This window comes from Centrocercus urophasianus, unplaced genomic scaffold, assembly GCF_019232065.1.
Source record: "Centrocercus urophasianus isolate 14NV4802_14NV808 unplaced genomic scaffold, USGS_Curo_1.0 seq_21, whole genome shotgun sequence".
In the NCBI taxonomy this organism is placed as follows: domain Eukaryota; kingdom Metazoa; phylum Chordata; class Aves; order Galliformes; family Phasianidae; genus Centrocercus; species Centrocercus urophasianus.
The window spans coordinates 4,606,490-4,623,374 of record NW_024884767.1 but is presented as its reverse complement, the minus strand read 5'-3'; the positions used below and the strand labels follow the sequence as shown (position 1 = coordinate 4,623,374).

Sequence of the window (16,885 nt, the reverse complement as noted above, 5' to 3'; positions counted from 1 at the left end):
GAGACTCAGCTGAAGCAAAAACTTCCCTGTAGAAATAGAGAAGAGCATTGCATATTAGTGCTAACATGAACACAAGTTATACAGGAAACTTCTGTCCACCAGTTTCCTGATATTTTCAATCTTTATATTATTCAGGATCTGTGATTGTGTGATTATTTTTTTTTTTTCCCCAGGGAATGTTTCCATATAAAAGCATAAATGTTTAACTATGCAACTGAATATCATTCCACTCAGTGAACCCTTGTCTAAAAGATGACATGCTCTTCATCTTTTACATATTTGAATCACCTCTCGTGCTCGCATTAAATTGTACACAATAAAATATATCCTTCATATTTTAGATCTACATTTAGGCCCTGCTGCTCTTTTTCTTTTTGTTTTTGTTTTTGTTTTTCTTTTTCTTTTTCTTTTTCGTTTTCTTTTTCTTTTTCTTTTTCTTTTTCTTTCTAGAGTGAATTACATAAGGTAAATATTTAGGTCAAATTACTTTCAATCTGAAGTGAGAGCAAGAAACCTAAGAGATTTCAGTACTGAATGAAGTATCTGCCAGTACAGCAGAGCTGAAAAGAATACAGACAGGCGCAGCTTTACTGTCTTGCAAGGAATGGTTTGAAAAGCCCTAAGGGAGAAAGACCTGGAGGTGGGAAGCAGAACTGAAGCCATTGTGGAGAGGAAGAAGTTACACTCTTCCTGTTATGACAGGAAATGCAGACAAATGTGCTTCCTGACCATTTGCTCAGCAGGGAAAGAAATATTCTTTGACCTTTACCTTATGAACATTTTAGCAGCACAGAACTAGTAAACATGTTTTTTTACTCTAAACATCCATTTGTACCTGCCAAAACTGGTGATAGCACACCAAAAAAAGAAGTTGGTTTTCTTGTGTATTTTATCAGCTACGATTTTTTTTGATGGAGATCTTTTTTCATTAATATGTCTTTGCCTATAATGCATACGTATGTGTGTATCTGTATGTAATGAACTTAGTCTTATCTCTCAGATTCCATAAAAGGAATTGATGTATCAGAGGTTAAGCATTGTTATTCCTGCATCCTTGCCTAATTTTGGAACTTAAATTGTAATTCAAAGCAGGATGCATGCTGATAATGCATAGCCTACTAATTTATGAGTAGTTGTATCATCCATTAATTAACACACCTCCCAGTTATCCCTCCTCTCTTGATTTACAAAGGAAAAAATCATTTGAGATCCACCATCATGTGTAGGATTTGAGTAGACCGAGCGATATTACTAATTTATGTTTTTGATATGATTAAAATAGTGATTAACGAAGTGGTACAAAACCTTCTTTTTTATACAGATCATGAACACTTTATTTGTTGTAACCATAATTTAAGGGCATCCTGTTTAGAACTCCTCTTTAACTGGACTATTCAGCAAGGCATAGCTCAATACGCTCGAGGCTTTCCAGGACAATAGCTCTTTCACCAACATAAATCACTGCTGTCTCATCCCTGCTCATTATGGTAGAGGGTTACAAGAAAGTGGAAGCAGGCTGCTGAAGGGTTCTTCAATACTCTTTAAAGGGCCTTTCATTTAATACGATGTGCCAGGCACTGCATAAAGGAAGATTTGTCTAGAGTGAATCCTAGCACTGGCGCTGCCTCCCAGTCCCATTCAGGGCTGCTGTTGCAGATGAGCCTTGTCATATGACAAACAGTTCTAAACAAAAATCAAATACGAGAGAGAATATGACAAAGAGCTCTCTCCTCTCAACTAGTTATTTCTTCAAGGTCTTTTCCAACCTAAGCCATTCTGTGATTCCATTTGGGCTTTCAGCATACGATGATGTGCCTGGCAGTGCATTTTAGTCAGTAGGTTCTTAGTTTATACATGGCTATCTTCATTTTACTGTATTTAAGGTTAGGTAGGCTTGCATAATACCACCTAATTGTCACTTATTTTTTTCTACTGTTAGTGATCTAGCTCCTGTTTAGAAAATTTAGATACTCTGAAATGAAATAAGGATGAAGAGAATAATGTTTTTTCTTGACCAGGCAGCATCCATATCTGATACTTCTATGCATCAATTATCCCTGTTTTTCACTAGTTAGTTATACCTTTAATAGCAGGAAATGAATATGAGAAGCATTATTTGCTAATTCCCTGAATCTCTCATTTTCCTATGTCAGAATGGCTGTAAAGATCACAGGGCTGGTACTTTCAAAACAGAAAACATTAGCACATGTGCTACGGTTGTTAGTAACAAATGTAGAGAACTCATAATTACATTGGTGTAATAGCTCAGTCATCCAAAATTCAGCCTTTCAAAGTGTATATGATATCGGAAGGACTAGAGGGACTTGAATTAAAATAAATATATAAGTAAAGTGTCCTGAAGACTATAGTCATCAAATGAATAGTGCTTATGGCTGGTTCATTTCCTCTACTGATGCATTAGCATCCATAGCATCTTTTCTTGCTAAAGGTTTAGATAAATAAATACAATAGCCCATGACCACTACTACCATTTTGTCTTAAACTATCTGGACTGAAAAATGAGATGGACTCATTCATGTGTGAACATGTGCAAACATATCTAAATTTATATTTCAGCACATTGATGAATTAATGTCCATGATAAAAATAAACAAATAAATAAATAAATAAATCTTCCAGTGCATACATAGTTTTATTCATTTTTTTTTTTTACTAGGGATTAAATTCTGACTCTGGCACAAATTACCAACAAAATGGAACATATCACAGTGTAAGCTCATGTAGCCGTGGATTTAGACTGTTTACAGATCTGTTCACATACACTGAAGTGACTAGTCCATGAAACATCCATCAGAAGACTCTTGCAGATTTATGCTTGAAGAGCTAGTTGAGAGGTGTTTCCATGGTACTGAAGAAGAGACAGAGTTGAAGTGGAAAAATGTCCTTTTAACAATCCTTTTTTATCAATGCCTATCTTTTGGCACATATCGTAGTTCTCATTGTTAGCCAGAATTTAATCCAAAATGCATTAAAAGCTTACATTGATTTATATCAAGGAAGTTCAAAGTTTGGTTCATCACTTTTTTTTCAATTTTCCCAATGCTTAAAATCAGTATCTGATTTGTTCACAGTGTTTAAAGTCATCAGCATATATTCTTCTTTGCCCATGAAAAAGCTGCAGAATTTAGTTACTATTCCTGCTTTGAGGACAGCTTTAATTTTTTTTTTTAATGACTCTTAAATATAAAAGTAAACTATAGTGTGAAGACAACTAGTAGTAGCAAACTAGTGAGTTTTTTTGCTAAGGGCTGGAAAGGTTGTTTTGTGCAGGGTTGGAATTCATGGGGTTTTTAGTTACGTTGCAGAGGAAAATGTGGTACACTCCACACCCTGCTGTTTCTGCAATACGTTTACAACTACGCTTTAAAAAGCCTCATAAAAGTATTTAAAAATGGTGTTGTGGTTGCAAATCTTTTGTTTTTCATATACATTCTAAAATAAGGCTTTAAAAACAGTTGAATGCAGTCCTCTTATCTGTTCCACTTCCTCCCTCCACTCTGTATTCAGTCCTATTTGTTCTTACACTACCATTATAAAATATAGTAGCCCAGAAAGAGAGGACTTCATGCATAGGCTATCGTGCTTCTAAAAAGCAGAAAAACTGTAAACTGAAAAAGACCTACAGACTATTAGTGGTTTAGACAGCAGGCATAACTAGCCGTGCCTTAACTAAAATTTGTAGGAAAGAATCTAAATCACTAAAGTGATTGGATTCTTTCCACTGAAAAAAAAGTTAAATATTGAGCAAATACTGTTAAAATGCATCCTGTTTGGTTTATTATTATTATTATTTTTTAATATGCTTTTTTAAAATATGTTGAATAATTGCTTTACTGGATGTGTGTTTACTTTCAGTGTCACTAGTGCACTTAATGTCAAATGACAAAATGACACTAATGATGTATGATACTATCGTTACTGTGAATTTTGAATGCAGCATAGGATAGTAAAGTGACTGTGTGACCACTTGGGTTCTTGGTACTGTAGCTGCAATGAGTCAGAAGCTCATGTCATGTGAATTGTGTTTGTCTTATTCATTCTCAGCACTGAGTCAGTTAAAGTAAATTTCGTAAATGCAGGCAGACCATCTTAGGTGCAGATTTCACACTACCTTATACCTAGACACAAAAGAAATCTAAATGCTTTATATAAGTTTTACTACCACTTTGCAAAGTTTCTGCAGTAACAGAAAAATATCTGTTCGTTACCTTGGACAACACTTATTTGATACTATTAGTATAGATGAGTGTGGTTAACATAACTGATGGTTAACAAACTCAGACCAAAACACCAAAATTAAGTAATAAGGAAAATGTCTGCTTCTACTCCTCACCAAAACACTGCAGAGTATGTAGAGAAGTATCTTCATCTTCCTTGTATAGCTGCACAGAAAAGACTATGCAAAAAGATCATTTTTTTCCAGTTTGTGGAATATTCATAATCTTCTGAGGCTACTGACCTTCCACTATACACTTAAAAGTACGAGCTAAATCGTACCAGAAACTGTTTCAATAGCATGGCAATTTCACATATATACAGTTGTTACATACATTTTTATATATATGTATAAATATGCAACAATTAATTGTATAGTAAAAAAGTAAAATTGCAGATTACTGTAGAAACGTTGCCATAGATGTTGTTGTTTTTAATGCTTCGAGTAGCGGTTGCATAAATCTTTCTCTAATAGATATAGAAAATGTTACAAAGATCAAGAAGTTAACAGCAAATCAAATTCAGAGAAATTGAAATTATGTTTTTTAAAAAAATGAAAGAAAAAAAAAAAAAAAGTAGTATCTAGCTAATCTCTTGTTTTTTCTTCAGTTTCCACAAAAAGGAACTCCAGCCAGTATTATTCTGGTGATAAGTATTATGAAATAAGTATGTGCTGTGCAGCACAGCTGTGTGGTTACTCTAAATGTTCAGGCGGACCTAACAGTAAACACAAACAGTGGCTTTAAAAGACATTTGCTGGAGTGTTCTTTGATGGTGAGAAGCTGTAACATGCTAAATTCTGAGGTTTACGTGCAACAGAAACCGTACTGTATAGAGACACTCCACCTACAGCGCTGTGGTCTACAAGTTGATTGAAAGGCATTTTAGTTGCAGAAAAATATGTTGAGTTAGTCCATTTTATCCTCTGTATGTTAGGCTTCTTCAAAAATGTTAAATATATAGCTGTTTTTCAACAAATGCATTGCAAATTTCCATAATCAAAGAAAATACTAAAAGAGTGTTTGAAAGACTAGTTTACTTTGCAGAATTTAAATGTAGTTTTGTTACCTATCACATTATTCATTCCCAAACTCAAAAGCCATTGAGACAGATTAGATAGAACTTAAAATCAATTACGCATACTTGAGAAAAGGGCTGAGTAAAATGTGTTTATATAATGATTGAATAATTGTACTTAATGGGAATGTATTTTTCTTCATAGTTCTTTGACAGAGGCTAGAGAAACTGAAGTGACATAAGAGGAGCAACATCCAGTATACATTTGGGAGAATAACTGTTCATGGTGCTGCCACACAGCCCACTCTTTTTGAGATGGAGAGCAAATAGGGATTAGAAATACTTAAAGGTGACGTTTTGCATGGCATGGCCTAGTGAGATTTAAAGGTAGGCTGGGGTTGCAGTTAGCATTAACCTGCATTAGGAGTTTGATGAGATAAAACAGCAGTCTTATGAACCACGTATAGAGGAATCTTCTTTCCACAGCATTAAAGTGCAGAGGTACTGCTTGTGGTCATTAAGCAGCAAGTATGGAATTAGGCAGACGTAAACTTTGTTGAGTACCGGTCCTTGCTATATCAAATATCTTGCCTACATGTTAAATTTGATTAGTAATAGGTTTAGCAAACCATATAGTATCTGAAAAAATGACATCACTGAAAATTACTAAAAAACAGAAAATTACTAAGGAAAGGGAAACATTCAAGCATACTATTAGCTTAAACACTTTAAACACATTATTGGAACATGTAAGATATTGCAGGAAAGATAGGAAGAAAAGCATTTATGTATTTGTTGTGCAGAGTCTTTCTTAAAACAGTCTCTGTGTAAAATTATAGTGAAGTACAAATGCTTTTCTTACTACCTCAGCTTGCATGAGGTGTCAGCGCACAAGCTAATCTACTGGGAACAGTAAGTCCACGCTTTCATAATGTGACCCACAGTCCTTCATATTAAAAAATGCCAATTCATATTCCTCAACATCTAAATTGAAAGGAGAAAAAATATGATACATATGTGCTTAGGAAGAGGCCATATTTCAGTTGTTGCTCGCGACTAGTGTTTTTATATGTATTGTATATTTCTCATTTTTCACATGAAAATGTAAGCATTAAATAAGATGTACTTAATTTTTTTATGTTATATATTTCTCCAAAAGTATATTGAATTGTCTGAACAACTTACCTTTATATACAACTTAAATTCTGTACGAAATAATTCCTTGTGTTGAAAAACTGGGAGTTGGTTGGAACTGATTTAAGTGAATTGCTATCAACAATAGAAATTTACTGCATGTGTTCAAGCTATTTGCTTTTGCAAATCTAAGCTGCAGTTTTACAAAATTGATGGGAAAGGTGTATGCAGCACAGGGTGAGGGTGTTCAAGGCATAACTATGTGAGTTAAAAATTTACACAGAAAGATGTAGCACCAACACCATATAGTGCTGCTTGAAAATGTGCCATGCCTTTTACCTGTACCTTGAGTATTCTGCAGTGAGAATTAAATGTGTTTCCTCACTTACATAACAAACATATTCTATTTTGAAACCATTTGTATGCATGTACTTTCCTTCTGAATTTGCTCAATTCAAAGACTACTGTGAACGTGTATATTTAATAAAAAAAAAAAAGGGGGGGGGCTGCAAAGATCAACTTGGGCATTTTTTACAGCCTTTTTTTTGCTTTTCTACCAGGTGACATTTACAAAGAGGAAATTTGGGTTAATGAAGAAGGCTTATGAGCTGAGTGTTCTGTGTGACTGCGAGATTGCTCTAATAATCTTCAACAGCACCAACAAACTGTTCCAGTATGCCAGCACGGATATGGACAAAGTGTTGCTGAAGTATACTGAGTATAATGAGCCGCATGAGAGTCGAACGAATTCAGATATTGTTGAGGTAAGATTTTGTGCTCAGTGAGTCAGACAGGCCCAATCACACTTTTAAAAGGGTGACAGAATGGTCCTGTGAAGTGATCTAGCAGCAAGAGAGCAGAACAGGGATGGAGGCATGTTGTTGGGGGAGCTGAAGACAGTGTGTGAGGTTCAGGAGAGCAGCAGAGATTTGAGAGATGCTGTTTATTTTGTGAGCTGTGTTACCCTGCTGAGTCTGAAACGCTCAGCAGATGTACTTGTGATGGTGTCACCAGCCCTCAATTGTTCAGCTTTCTGTCCTGCTTTGTCGCTTGAGTCCTCTCCATGCTTTTACCACCACCTCCCTGCTGAAAATCCTGTCTCATGGCTGCTCCCAATGATACGCTCCCTGGAAAGCACTGCATGCATTTTCTCCTCACTCGGAAAGTTAGAATGTTCTCCAGCCAGAAGGAGCTGAAAAAATGCACTCTAAAAGACATGTGAGAAAGATTTAGAACTAGTGCTGTAAGGCATTTTTAGAAGCTTTTTGCTTATCTACAGAATTGGTAGGGTTTAATAGAATGCAAGAAAAGTTTACTTGTGAGTTATATTGCTTCAGCTCTCTCTCGTATGGAATGCTGTTACCATAACATAACGATAGCAGTATCAAAGAAATACCATCAGAATGATGGAGACACCTTATGATTACATTTTAAAAATTGAACAAGGCAAGGCAAGTCGTATCTACCATTACTGGCAATTATTCATTAAAATTCAAGTTTTTCAATGTTAAGCTCTAATATTTACAGAAAAATCAGTTTAATATCTAATCACATTAAGATTCAAACCATTCAACATAAATGTAGCTCTCAACGATTTTTTTGTAATAGCAAAACATATCTGAAGAACTGCTTATGTGTCTTATATGAGTCCTTTTATCAGAGCACCTAAGCAACTATTGAAAGAATATGGGCTTGCCTTGGAAATCAATAAAACTTTGATCATGCTATTGACTACCTTAGCCTACACACTTAAATCACTCCAGATGATTTTAAAGGTTTTAGTTTCCAATTTTAAATAACTTGGATGCTGTTGAAAGGGCATTTTTGGAAATGGCACCTGCGTTATTCATGTATTTGTGATTGGCAATGGAAGAAAGAATGTGTGTAAATTGAGCTGGCATACAGCATAATAGGCATCATTACACCTGTTGCAAGATGTCACAATTCAACACCATTGATCAGCAAAGATTACAGTAATCTACATCACTTTTCAGTCTATCCTTAAGCTAATGTATAAGACTGTACTGTTCTGCTTCTTCTGTGAACCCCCACAACTACTCTGTTAGGGTAAGATGAGGTTCTGACAAGAGAGAAAAAAAAGAAAAAAAAATTTGAATTAGGACTAAGAAGAAATTATATAATTTCTTCCACCACCATCTCTTTTCCTCTCTTACTTTAAACCTCCTACGTAGACATGAAGCCTTTCCTGTCACTCAAAACTGGTTGGCCCATGTCCTGTTCAGCAGAATTCAAAATCTGTCCCCAAAATATTTCCCTGTCCTCTTTTACTGGCAGAAAGCCAGATTATTCTTAGCAGGAAAAGTTTCCTGTGATATCTTTACTCTTTCCTGCAGGATTTCTGGTGGGAACGGGTGAGTAAGCCACTTGCTAGAGCCTTATTACTTGTTTGCAATGAATGAAAACTTCTGGCCACAAGGGCTGTGTTTTTTCAAGGAACTCGGGTGAAAATATAGAATTTAAAGTAATGTCTAATGTATTATAGCTTTGAAATTTTCAGAAGGAACACTTTTTGCACCTATCAAATTCTTTTCCTTCATGAATAGTGATCCAGTTTGTATCAGTTTATGGGCACTTTTGCATATCAGTGCATGATTTTTATTCAGAATTATTCAAAATTCTGTTAGAATCACTTTTCACGGCTCTGAAAGTGGCCAGATAAAAATAGGTAGCTGAAATAAACATTCTTTTATTTCAGTAGTCTATCAGTGAAGTGCATTTTTTATGGTCTCTTTTCCATTTTTTTTTTTTGTCAGCTCTGAATTAAGTCATTTGACTGCTTTGCTTTTATGGTTTTCGATGTTATATCTGCAATGCAAAATACACAAGCCACGCCAAGGCCAGAATCTAAGGAATTCTTGTGCAGGCAGAAGTTTAGAATAAAGTCCCGTATTACCATGCCTTGATAATTAACAATATCAATGAACAATGATGCAATGAAGGACCAAGGCCCACAAAAATTTGCAGTTTGAGAAATTTCTTACTTGGTGTAGTTTGGATATTTTTAGTTACATAATATGCCACATATTTAAATATATAAACTGAACAGCTAAACTGTCTATATTAGACATATTTTCCTTGTAAGCAATCCATTTTTTTTAACTCTGTGACAGCTAGATTTCACACTTACAATTTTTTAATCTTGTCTTTCCGGAGCAATAAGAAACTTCTGAGTTTTAGATTGTATTATTAAATCTCATCATTTTTAATTAAATGACTGTTCAGTACCTACATTTCAATGGAAAAATAAAGGGAATAACTATGCTCTTAGATTTTTACATAGATTTAATAAAAACTTTTTAAAGTAGACTTTTGGAAATTTGAAATATAAATTCAATTGTAAAAAAATCTTTTATCCAATTTCTATTCATATTTGGCATAATTCACCATTTAGCTAATTTCCAACTTGCAGCAGAACTATGCTATCAGTAATTAGAACATGGTATCTTTTAATAGTTGTGATGCACAGATCGAGCAGTTTGGTCCTACTCAACATACAGCGATATAATCTGATAACTGGTGTGTCATAAAATGGAGGGAGAGAGAAGACAGTATTCTAAAACTCACTTAGTTCTGGGTAATTTTTTAACTCTTGGTTTGATTTTTATTTTTTTTTAAGTCTGTACTTTCCTTGCACATGTAACAATTCCATTTTTATGCAACATATATATAACTGAGATTGTCTTTTGCAGTTCCCTCATTCAAAATGGAGCTTATTAACATGCAGTCTGGCGTCTCTGAGTTCTTCACCTCCTACAAATTATCTACAAGCTAAATGAGTTTCAGATATTAGCCAGTAAATATACTTACAATTTCCACTGGTTACTAAAATTTAATTCACACTCTTGAAGGAGAAAAGATTTGCATTCAGCATGCAAGTTTGTCCATTTTAAGCAACAGTGGCAACTACTACGCATCGCACTGAAATTTGTATGGCAGTTTTACAATACATATTAGTTCTGCAAAAAAGGATTCATTTTGAGACTTCTGTTTAGAGTTAACTGGATTCCTAAAACTGAAACTTTTATGTCCTCACCCACCAAACCACTCACGCCACAGACTTTCATTCAATTTTCCTTCAGTTAAAAGCTGCGTGCTGGTGGCTGGATATAGTAACTTGAAGAAGCAGCAGGGTCTGTGTTGAGCTGTTGTACCTGTGTATGCTGAGAAGGAAAGAAGATCCTCCATCTTTATGTTAACTTACCAGTGTTGTATGTAAACACTAAAAACAGTGCATTCAGCAGCTCTCATTTAAAATCCTGCCATGCAACTACTAGAAGATCTGTAATTCTTTACTTAAAATGATATTACATTTTTAATCATTACAAAAATCCTGAGGCACTTATGACACATTTTTTGGTGCAATAGTTTTCCTTACAAATAGTTACAAGCTCTCCTTAGAAGTCTGTCAATATCTCCAGCTCCTATCTGCTTTAACAAAATATATATATATACCTTGTAGGTCTGTCATTTAACATCAGCACAATTGTATAGACGAGGATTTCCTTTTAGCAGTGACAAAATGGAGAACAAGAGTGTCAACTTTACAACTAACAAGTACATGTATTATGCATTTTTGTGCTTATTTAACATAAGGCCATATCCTCTCCTTGCTTCTGTAAAATAAAAATGTAGCACAACTTATTTCAGTGACATTTTTTTGTCACTCTGCAATAAGAATAGAATGTGATGCCAAAGCACCATAAGACCGCCACTTAGGAGCTCAGAAAGGACATCCCTCTTTGACTGGAGGAGCGTATTTTGGATTATAAATACAGAGAAGTGTTTTGCATAGTGGCAGCAAATACAATTACTGTGTTAGCCATGCTCGAGAAATTTATTGTGGCTCTTCAACTAAGCCACCGATCTGCTTATTTTAGGTGAAATTTCCTGCCTGTCTTCTCTCACTGTCCCTGCTTCCTTGTCACTTCTTTCACATCAAATTGCCAGCTCAGTTTTAGCAGATCTCTAGTGAGTTTTCACTAAAACTTATTTTTGATTCTGTTTTTCAGACATCAAGTCTCATACTTTGATCATTACTCAGCATGAACATAAATCATCCCTCCACAATTCACTAATTACTCCATCTTTCAACTCTTTTTAGGCCCCTGGTACACTGCTGCTCTGACCCTCCTGCTCTTATTGTCACATTTCTCCAGCTGGCTGCCACTCCCCTGCTGATTCAGTGGTCACTGCATTTAATTCAAGTTCTCCTACTATATCAGCCCTTTCAAATTCATCCCATTAACCATATCTTCCATTTTCTGGCACATACATTCACCTCCTCACTTCCCCTCTGCTTTATCATTGACCACTGGTAAAGAGAAAAGAGAAACACAAACTTCTTCCATTTTTCTCTTTTCTTTCTGAGCTTCAGTTATCAGTTCTGATCACCCACCAGATCATCTCTGAATTTTGTAAAGATCATTCCTTAAAACTCTTTCTTTCACAGTTATCTGTTTTCAACTAATCCTTTCTTTCTCTTTTTATTCTTCTTTCTAAATCATTTTCACATGCAGAAGGAATACAAGCTCCCTTGCAAACACTTACAAATACAAATAAGAACTGTAAGAACTCAACACCTACAGTATGGTGTCATACCCTTCTCTTTCAATAAAACCTGATAATAATATGGTTTCTCATTTGGCATGGCTTCTCATGGCATTCTCCTACACTTGTGTTGGTTTGGGTTTTATGGTGTTACTTGTTTCTTTAGTGTGTGCGTGTGATTTTTGTTGTTTGGGTGGGGTTTTTTTCCCACTGAATACTTAGAAGCATATAATGTCCTTTCAGCACCTTTCTCACACAAAATTTACAACCCTACTTCAAATACAGCACAGTAAGAACAGTAACAAAATAAGGCAATGATTATACTGTAACAAGATTGTCCATGTAAAATACATTAATCCCATTTCAGTCAAAAAATGATCACCTTTTGACCAATACTGAGGGTCTCTTCACCTTCGACTCATCCTTGCTTTCATCTTTCTTAGCTTCTTGCCAGTTGCAGTGCCATGCATAATTTTTTTTTTCTGTCATCTTGTGTCCACTACTGTAGATAAATGCTTCTGTCCTCTTCCCATTGCTTCAGCAGCTGTTCCTTCAGTATGCATGATAGGAAGCGCATTACACTCAATGCCCCACCATCCTTTTCTCACTGTAATTGGATAAATTTGGAGAAACTCTCTTAGGATGAAATCTTAGTGATAGTGAAGACTGTGTCAAGAATTATCCTGAGCTGCCATAGGATACTTTAACTAGCCATGGGCTGTTGTGTTGGTGTTGCTGGTTGGCTACAAGGGAAATAAAGGGTAGTTCTAATTCACAAACAGAAGTCACATTTTTAAATAATTCAGGAATTACAGATACTTTCTAGCACTGTCTTTTCTGTGTGTTTTCCACATGTTGACACATCTTCATTGCTTTACTGTCTGCTGCTGAATTGACCTTTTGTAGAAAGGTCACACTTTGCCCAGTGTGTGCCTGCATTTGGTGAGGGAGAATGAACTGAACATTGCAAGACAGACTAGTGCCAAATGCAACTGCATTTTCCACATTGGAAAGTACTGAACTGCTACACACATAGATTCTACTTGCAGATTGCGCATCTTGTTTTTTTTTACAACACAAACAGACATCTTTACACACTTCATTGTTAAGATATTAGAAAACAAAGTAATGCCAAGCCATGTCAATTTGGAGTAAGAAGAAATACTTTACTGTGAGGGTGATGAGACACTGGAACAGGTTGCCCAGAGAAGTTGTGGATGCCCCTTTCCTGGCAGCACCCAAGGCTAGGCTGGATGGGCCTGTGAGCAACCTGGTTCCTGCCCATATGGATCCCTGCGTATATCAGGAGTGTTGGAACCAGATGATCTGAAAGCTCTCTTCCAACTCAAACCCTTTAAGATTCTATTCTGTGATTCTGTGTAGAGTGGTAGAATTCATAATATTGCTTGTGTCTATGTGTTCGTTACTGCTTACTAAGAAAACTTTGTTTTAAAAAATGCATAATGAAAACACAAAACCAATCACAGAATCATTGAATCATAGAATAGGATCATAGAATGCTGTAGGTTGGGAAAGACCTCTAAGATCATTTAGTTTACCTACCACCAATACTGCCCACTGTACCATATCCTTCAGTACCACACCAACATGCATTTCCAAAGCTTTGTAGAACTAGTTTAAATTGAGAATCTGACATTTAGCACGACCAACAGAGGAGTGGTAAAATGTATGAAATACTGCTAAATTTCCAGTGATTCTCCTTGAGACTTAGAACATAGTATATCTTTAGCACATCAGGAGGTTGCAATGAAGTTGGCATTCAGGCAGCAAAAGTTGGCTGCATGGCCAGTGTATTATGCCTGAGAGGAATGCCACAGTCCTGTTTTGCTGTTGGGTTTACTGCATGTACAGGTGTGCTGTGAGTTCTGCAACACATGGAGGATTAGTCACTTGGTGGGGAAGTTCTGAATGAAATGAAGGGGAAAAAATTCATTCTGTCAATTATTTCTAAAGGTCACAGAGCTAATGAGTAGCTGGGAGGTTAATTAGATTCTGAAAGCCTCTTCATATCAATTAAGACTCTTATCTTTATATTTGTTATTTGTAAATAAGCCCATATAGCTCTCTAAGTGTGCTCCTTCGAGGACAAGCAAGGCAACTGTTGGATTTTGTTTAACATAATAAGAGTATTTGCTTCTCCTGGCATCATAACATAATACTGCATATAAACAAGCTGTGAAATACGCATCAAGTCAGCTCTTCAGCTACTAAAATCAGCGGAATTATTTCAGCTACCATGGGCTAAAGATCTGGGGCATTATAGAAAGTAAACTTGTATGTAAGAAAGGTTATTCAGGGTGATCTAAAGACAGTGCAGTCTATTGGATACTGCCCTGGACCAGGACTCATGAGACTTTCATTTTATTAATAGCTTCGCCAAATACTGTTGTGTGACCTTGGACGAGTCACATTTCCTCTTAATGCTTCAGTTTCCCTATCTGTAAAATGGGAATAGCGTTATTGATTTCCTTTGTAAATTGGTTGGAGACCAGCTTGCTAAAAATCAGCTACTATTACCAGTTTCCACAGGCCAGGAGATGATTGGATGGGGTCAACTGGCCAAAGAACTTCATTTAAATGATGATTTAGGCTTTTTAAGTATTTGCTTCTCATTTCATTTTTAGTAAACATGAGTCAAACTGTTATTGCTAACCAGATGTATGACAAAATCCTGGGTGGGCTTTAAGATATTTATTTGTTTGTTTGTTTGTTTAATATTCCTTTAGTCTTTCACTGCTTGTCTTTTCAATTTCAAAGCTTTGGGAAATGTGTTTGTAATCCATAATTCTCACATGAATTTATTTCTATATTTTTACTATTCAGGGTGAGTACAAAAAGATAGGAAAATACACTGTTTTCAAAAATGCTAAAAAACTTCCTCTTCACTTTATCAATCTTAATTTTATTTTTTCAAGCAAATAATTAAGAAACAAATCTTTTGAAATCTGACATTCTTACCTAATCTCATTATTCCATCAATTTGGATTTTATATCAGCTACTACAACGTCATAGAAAGAAAAATTTCAAAGTGGGAAAATTGTGAAAGTTGGTTCTTTTCCATCCAAATTAGTCCCTCTACTAGATTCAGTAAATAGCCGTTTTTCCTTCTCACTTACACATATGAGATTTTTGACTCTGTTTCTTTCAGAAACTATTTATTACAAAATAAAAGGTCAAGTGTAGATATTGCTTTTATTTTATTTTGAATAGATCTCAAATTAGTCCAATAAGTGAAAAATGCAGCAAAGAGAAAGAGTTGCTCTGTTTTCCTTTTTCTTTCTTTATCCCCCCCCTTTCTCAAAAAGGCCAGCTTTCCACTATGATTTATTTACAACAAGGTTTTAGTTAGCATAAAACATATTTTTTAATTCTAATAGATGTCAAATGAAAGTGAAGTATCTCACTTGATTAACTTGCTTTTCCATAATTAGAATTAGAGTGTAGGGAATGAAAGAAGAGGAATGGATGCAAATGGAGGAACCTTCTAGTTTTTACTTATTGAGGATTAGTCCTTATCACTGGTCAGATCCTCATGCTATTTTTCTCTTATACTTCTGTTCTTAATAATAACTTCTAAAATATTTCAATATTTTAGGAATTTTTTTGACTGGATTTTTGGAAAAATGGTGGGATAACAAAGATTAAAAATACAGGTAGAATATACATGTGTTTCAAACTTTTTTTACAGTTCCTTTCTTTGTCAAACTGGGAACATAAATCTGTATGTCTGAGAACTCGGTCTATTTCACAGATGACTGTTTCTTTCTCCAAAACATGATATATCTGGCCTAGAAACTGGAAAAATCTTACATGCCTGTGTAACATTCTTATAACTTAATAGCTCCAAAGTTTTATCCCAATCTAGTCATTGGAGAACGTTCTTTGTTTTTGTAGTCACTGTTTCACATAGTAACATCTTGTTGTATTTTGGTCTGTTTGCCAGAGGGTAGGTTTATTTTTAAATCCCTGAACTCTGAATTTTCTTTATTTTTCCAAGATTGGAAGCAGCTGAAACGCCTGGAGTTACAGGTTGAAGGGCTTGCTTCGCAATGTGCGATGGGAAGCCTCATCCCCTCCCCCTTTTGTGTTTTTCTTTTTTCAGATTTTTCCTGACAAATGTCTCTTAACTGATATTCATCTAAAAATAGAAAACTGCCTAACTAAAAATAGCTTGGCTCTCAGTCTTGCCAAGGAAAATGGAGAGGAATATGCGTGGAATAGAAGGCTGAGTAATCCAGCTCTATTCATTCACAGATCCCTTTGAGAATGCAGGCGATGATAAAGTGCCCTCAAAAAACCACAGGCCTGACTTGCTCTCTTCAGACTCTTAGGTGCCAATAAACATTTTAGCCCAAGGATATATTTTTTTTTCTCATAGATCGTAAATACTTTCTGAAAGACAAGGCTTTGTTTCACAGAAGCTGACTTACTGTCAAAAATAGCTGACTTTCCTAAGGTCCCTTTTTCTTTTTCTTTTCTTTTTTTTTATAACTTTCCGCATGTTTTTTAATTTATTTTCAGATGAGCAATGACTGCAATGTTCTGTCAAAAAGTGCCATGAAATGTCACATATCTAGTCCAAATGAATGAAAAAATAGATACTTTTCATTGATTTCATACTTTGGATCATATTCTCAAAATTTCACTTATTGCTCAAGAGAAGTTTATTGCTCTGATTCTGGGCAGTAAAAGTGAGTGTGTAGACAGATGGCTAACTTCACTCAGAAATCAAACAGTTTGGTGGCCTGGTACTTGCTATAATCCACAAGTTAAAATTGTTATTTGTAATTCTTCATGTATCCAAAGCTCAGGTTTATGCAGGGGGGTATAGGAGACGCAAATGGCAAGGGGAAGAATCTAATTAGCCTAAAAATAAGCCTGTTGAGAACTCTGCAAAGCAGTACATTT

General features: G+C 35.4%; 1 protein-coding gene across 9 annotated transcripts in view; it reads left to right on the top strand.

Moving 5' to 3' along the window:
- The window catches only part of MEF2C (myocyte enhancer factor 2C), a 122,214-nt gene that overhangs the window by 50,681 nt on the left and 54,648 nt on the right, over nucleotides 1–16,885 (top strand). For all 9 annotated transcript variants that reach the window (XM_042822870.1, XM_042822873.1, XM_042822869.1 and 6 more), the window contains one exon: nucleotides 6,948–7,151. In XM_042822870.1, the coding sequence (XP_042678804.1) occupies nucleotides 6,948–7,151 (204 nt within the window). The remainder of the gene's footprint in view (nucleotides 1–6,947; nucleotides 7,152–16,885) is intronic.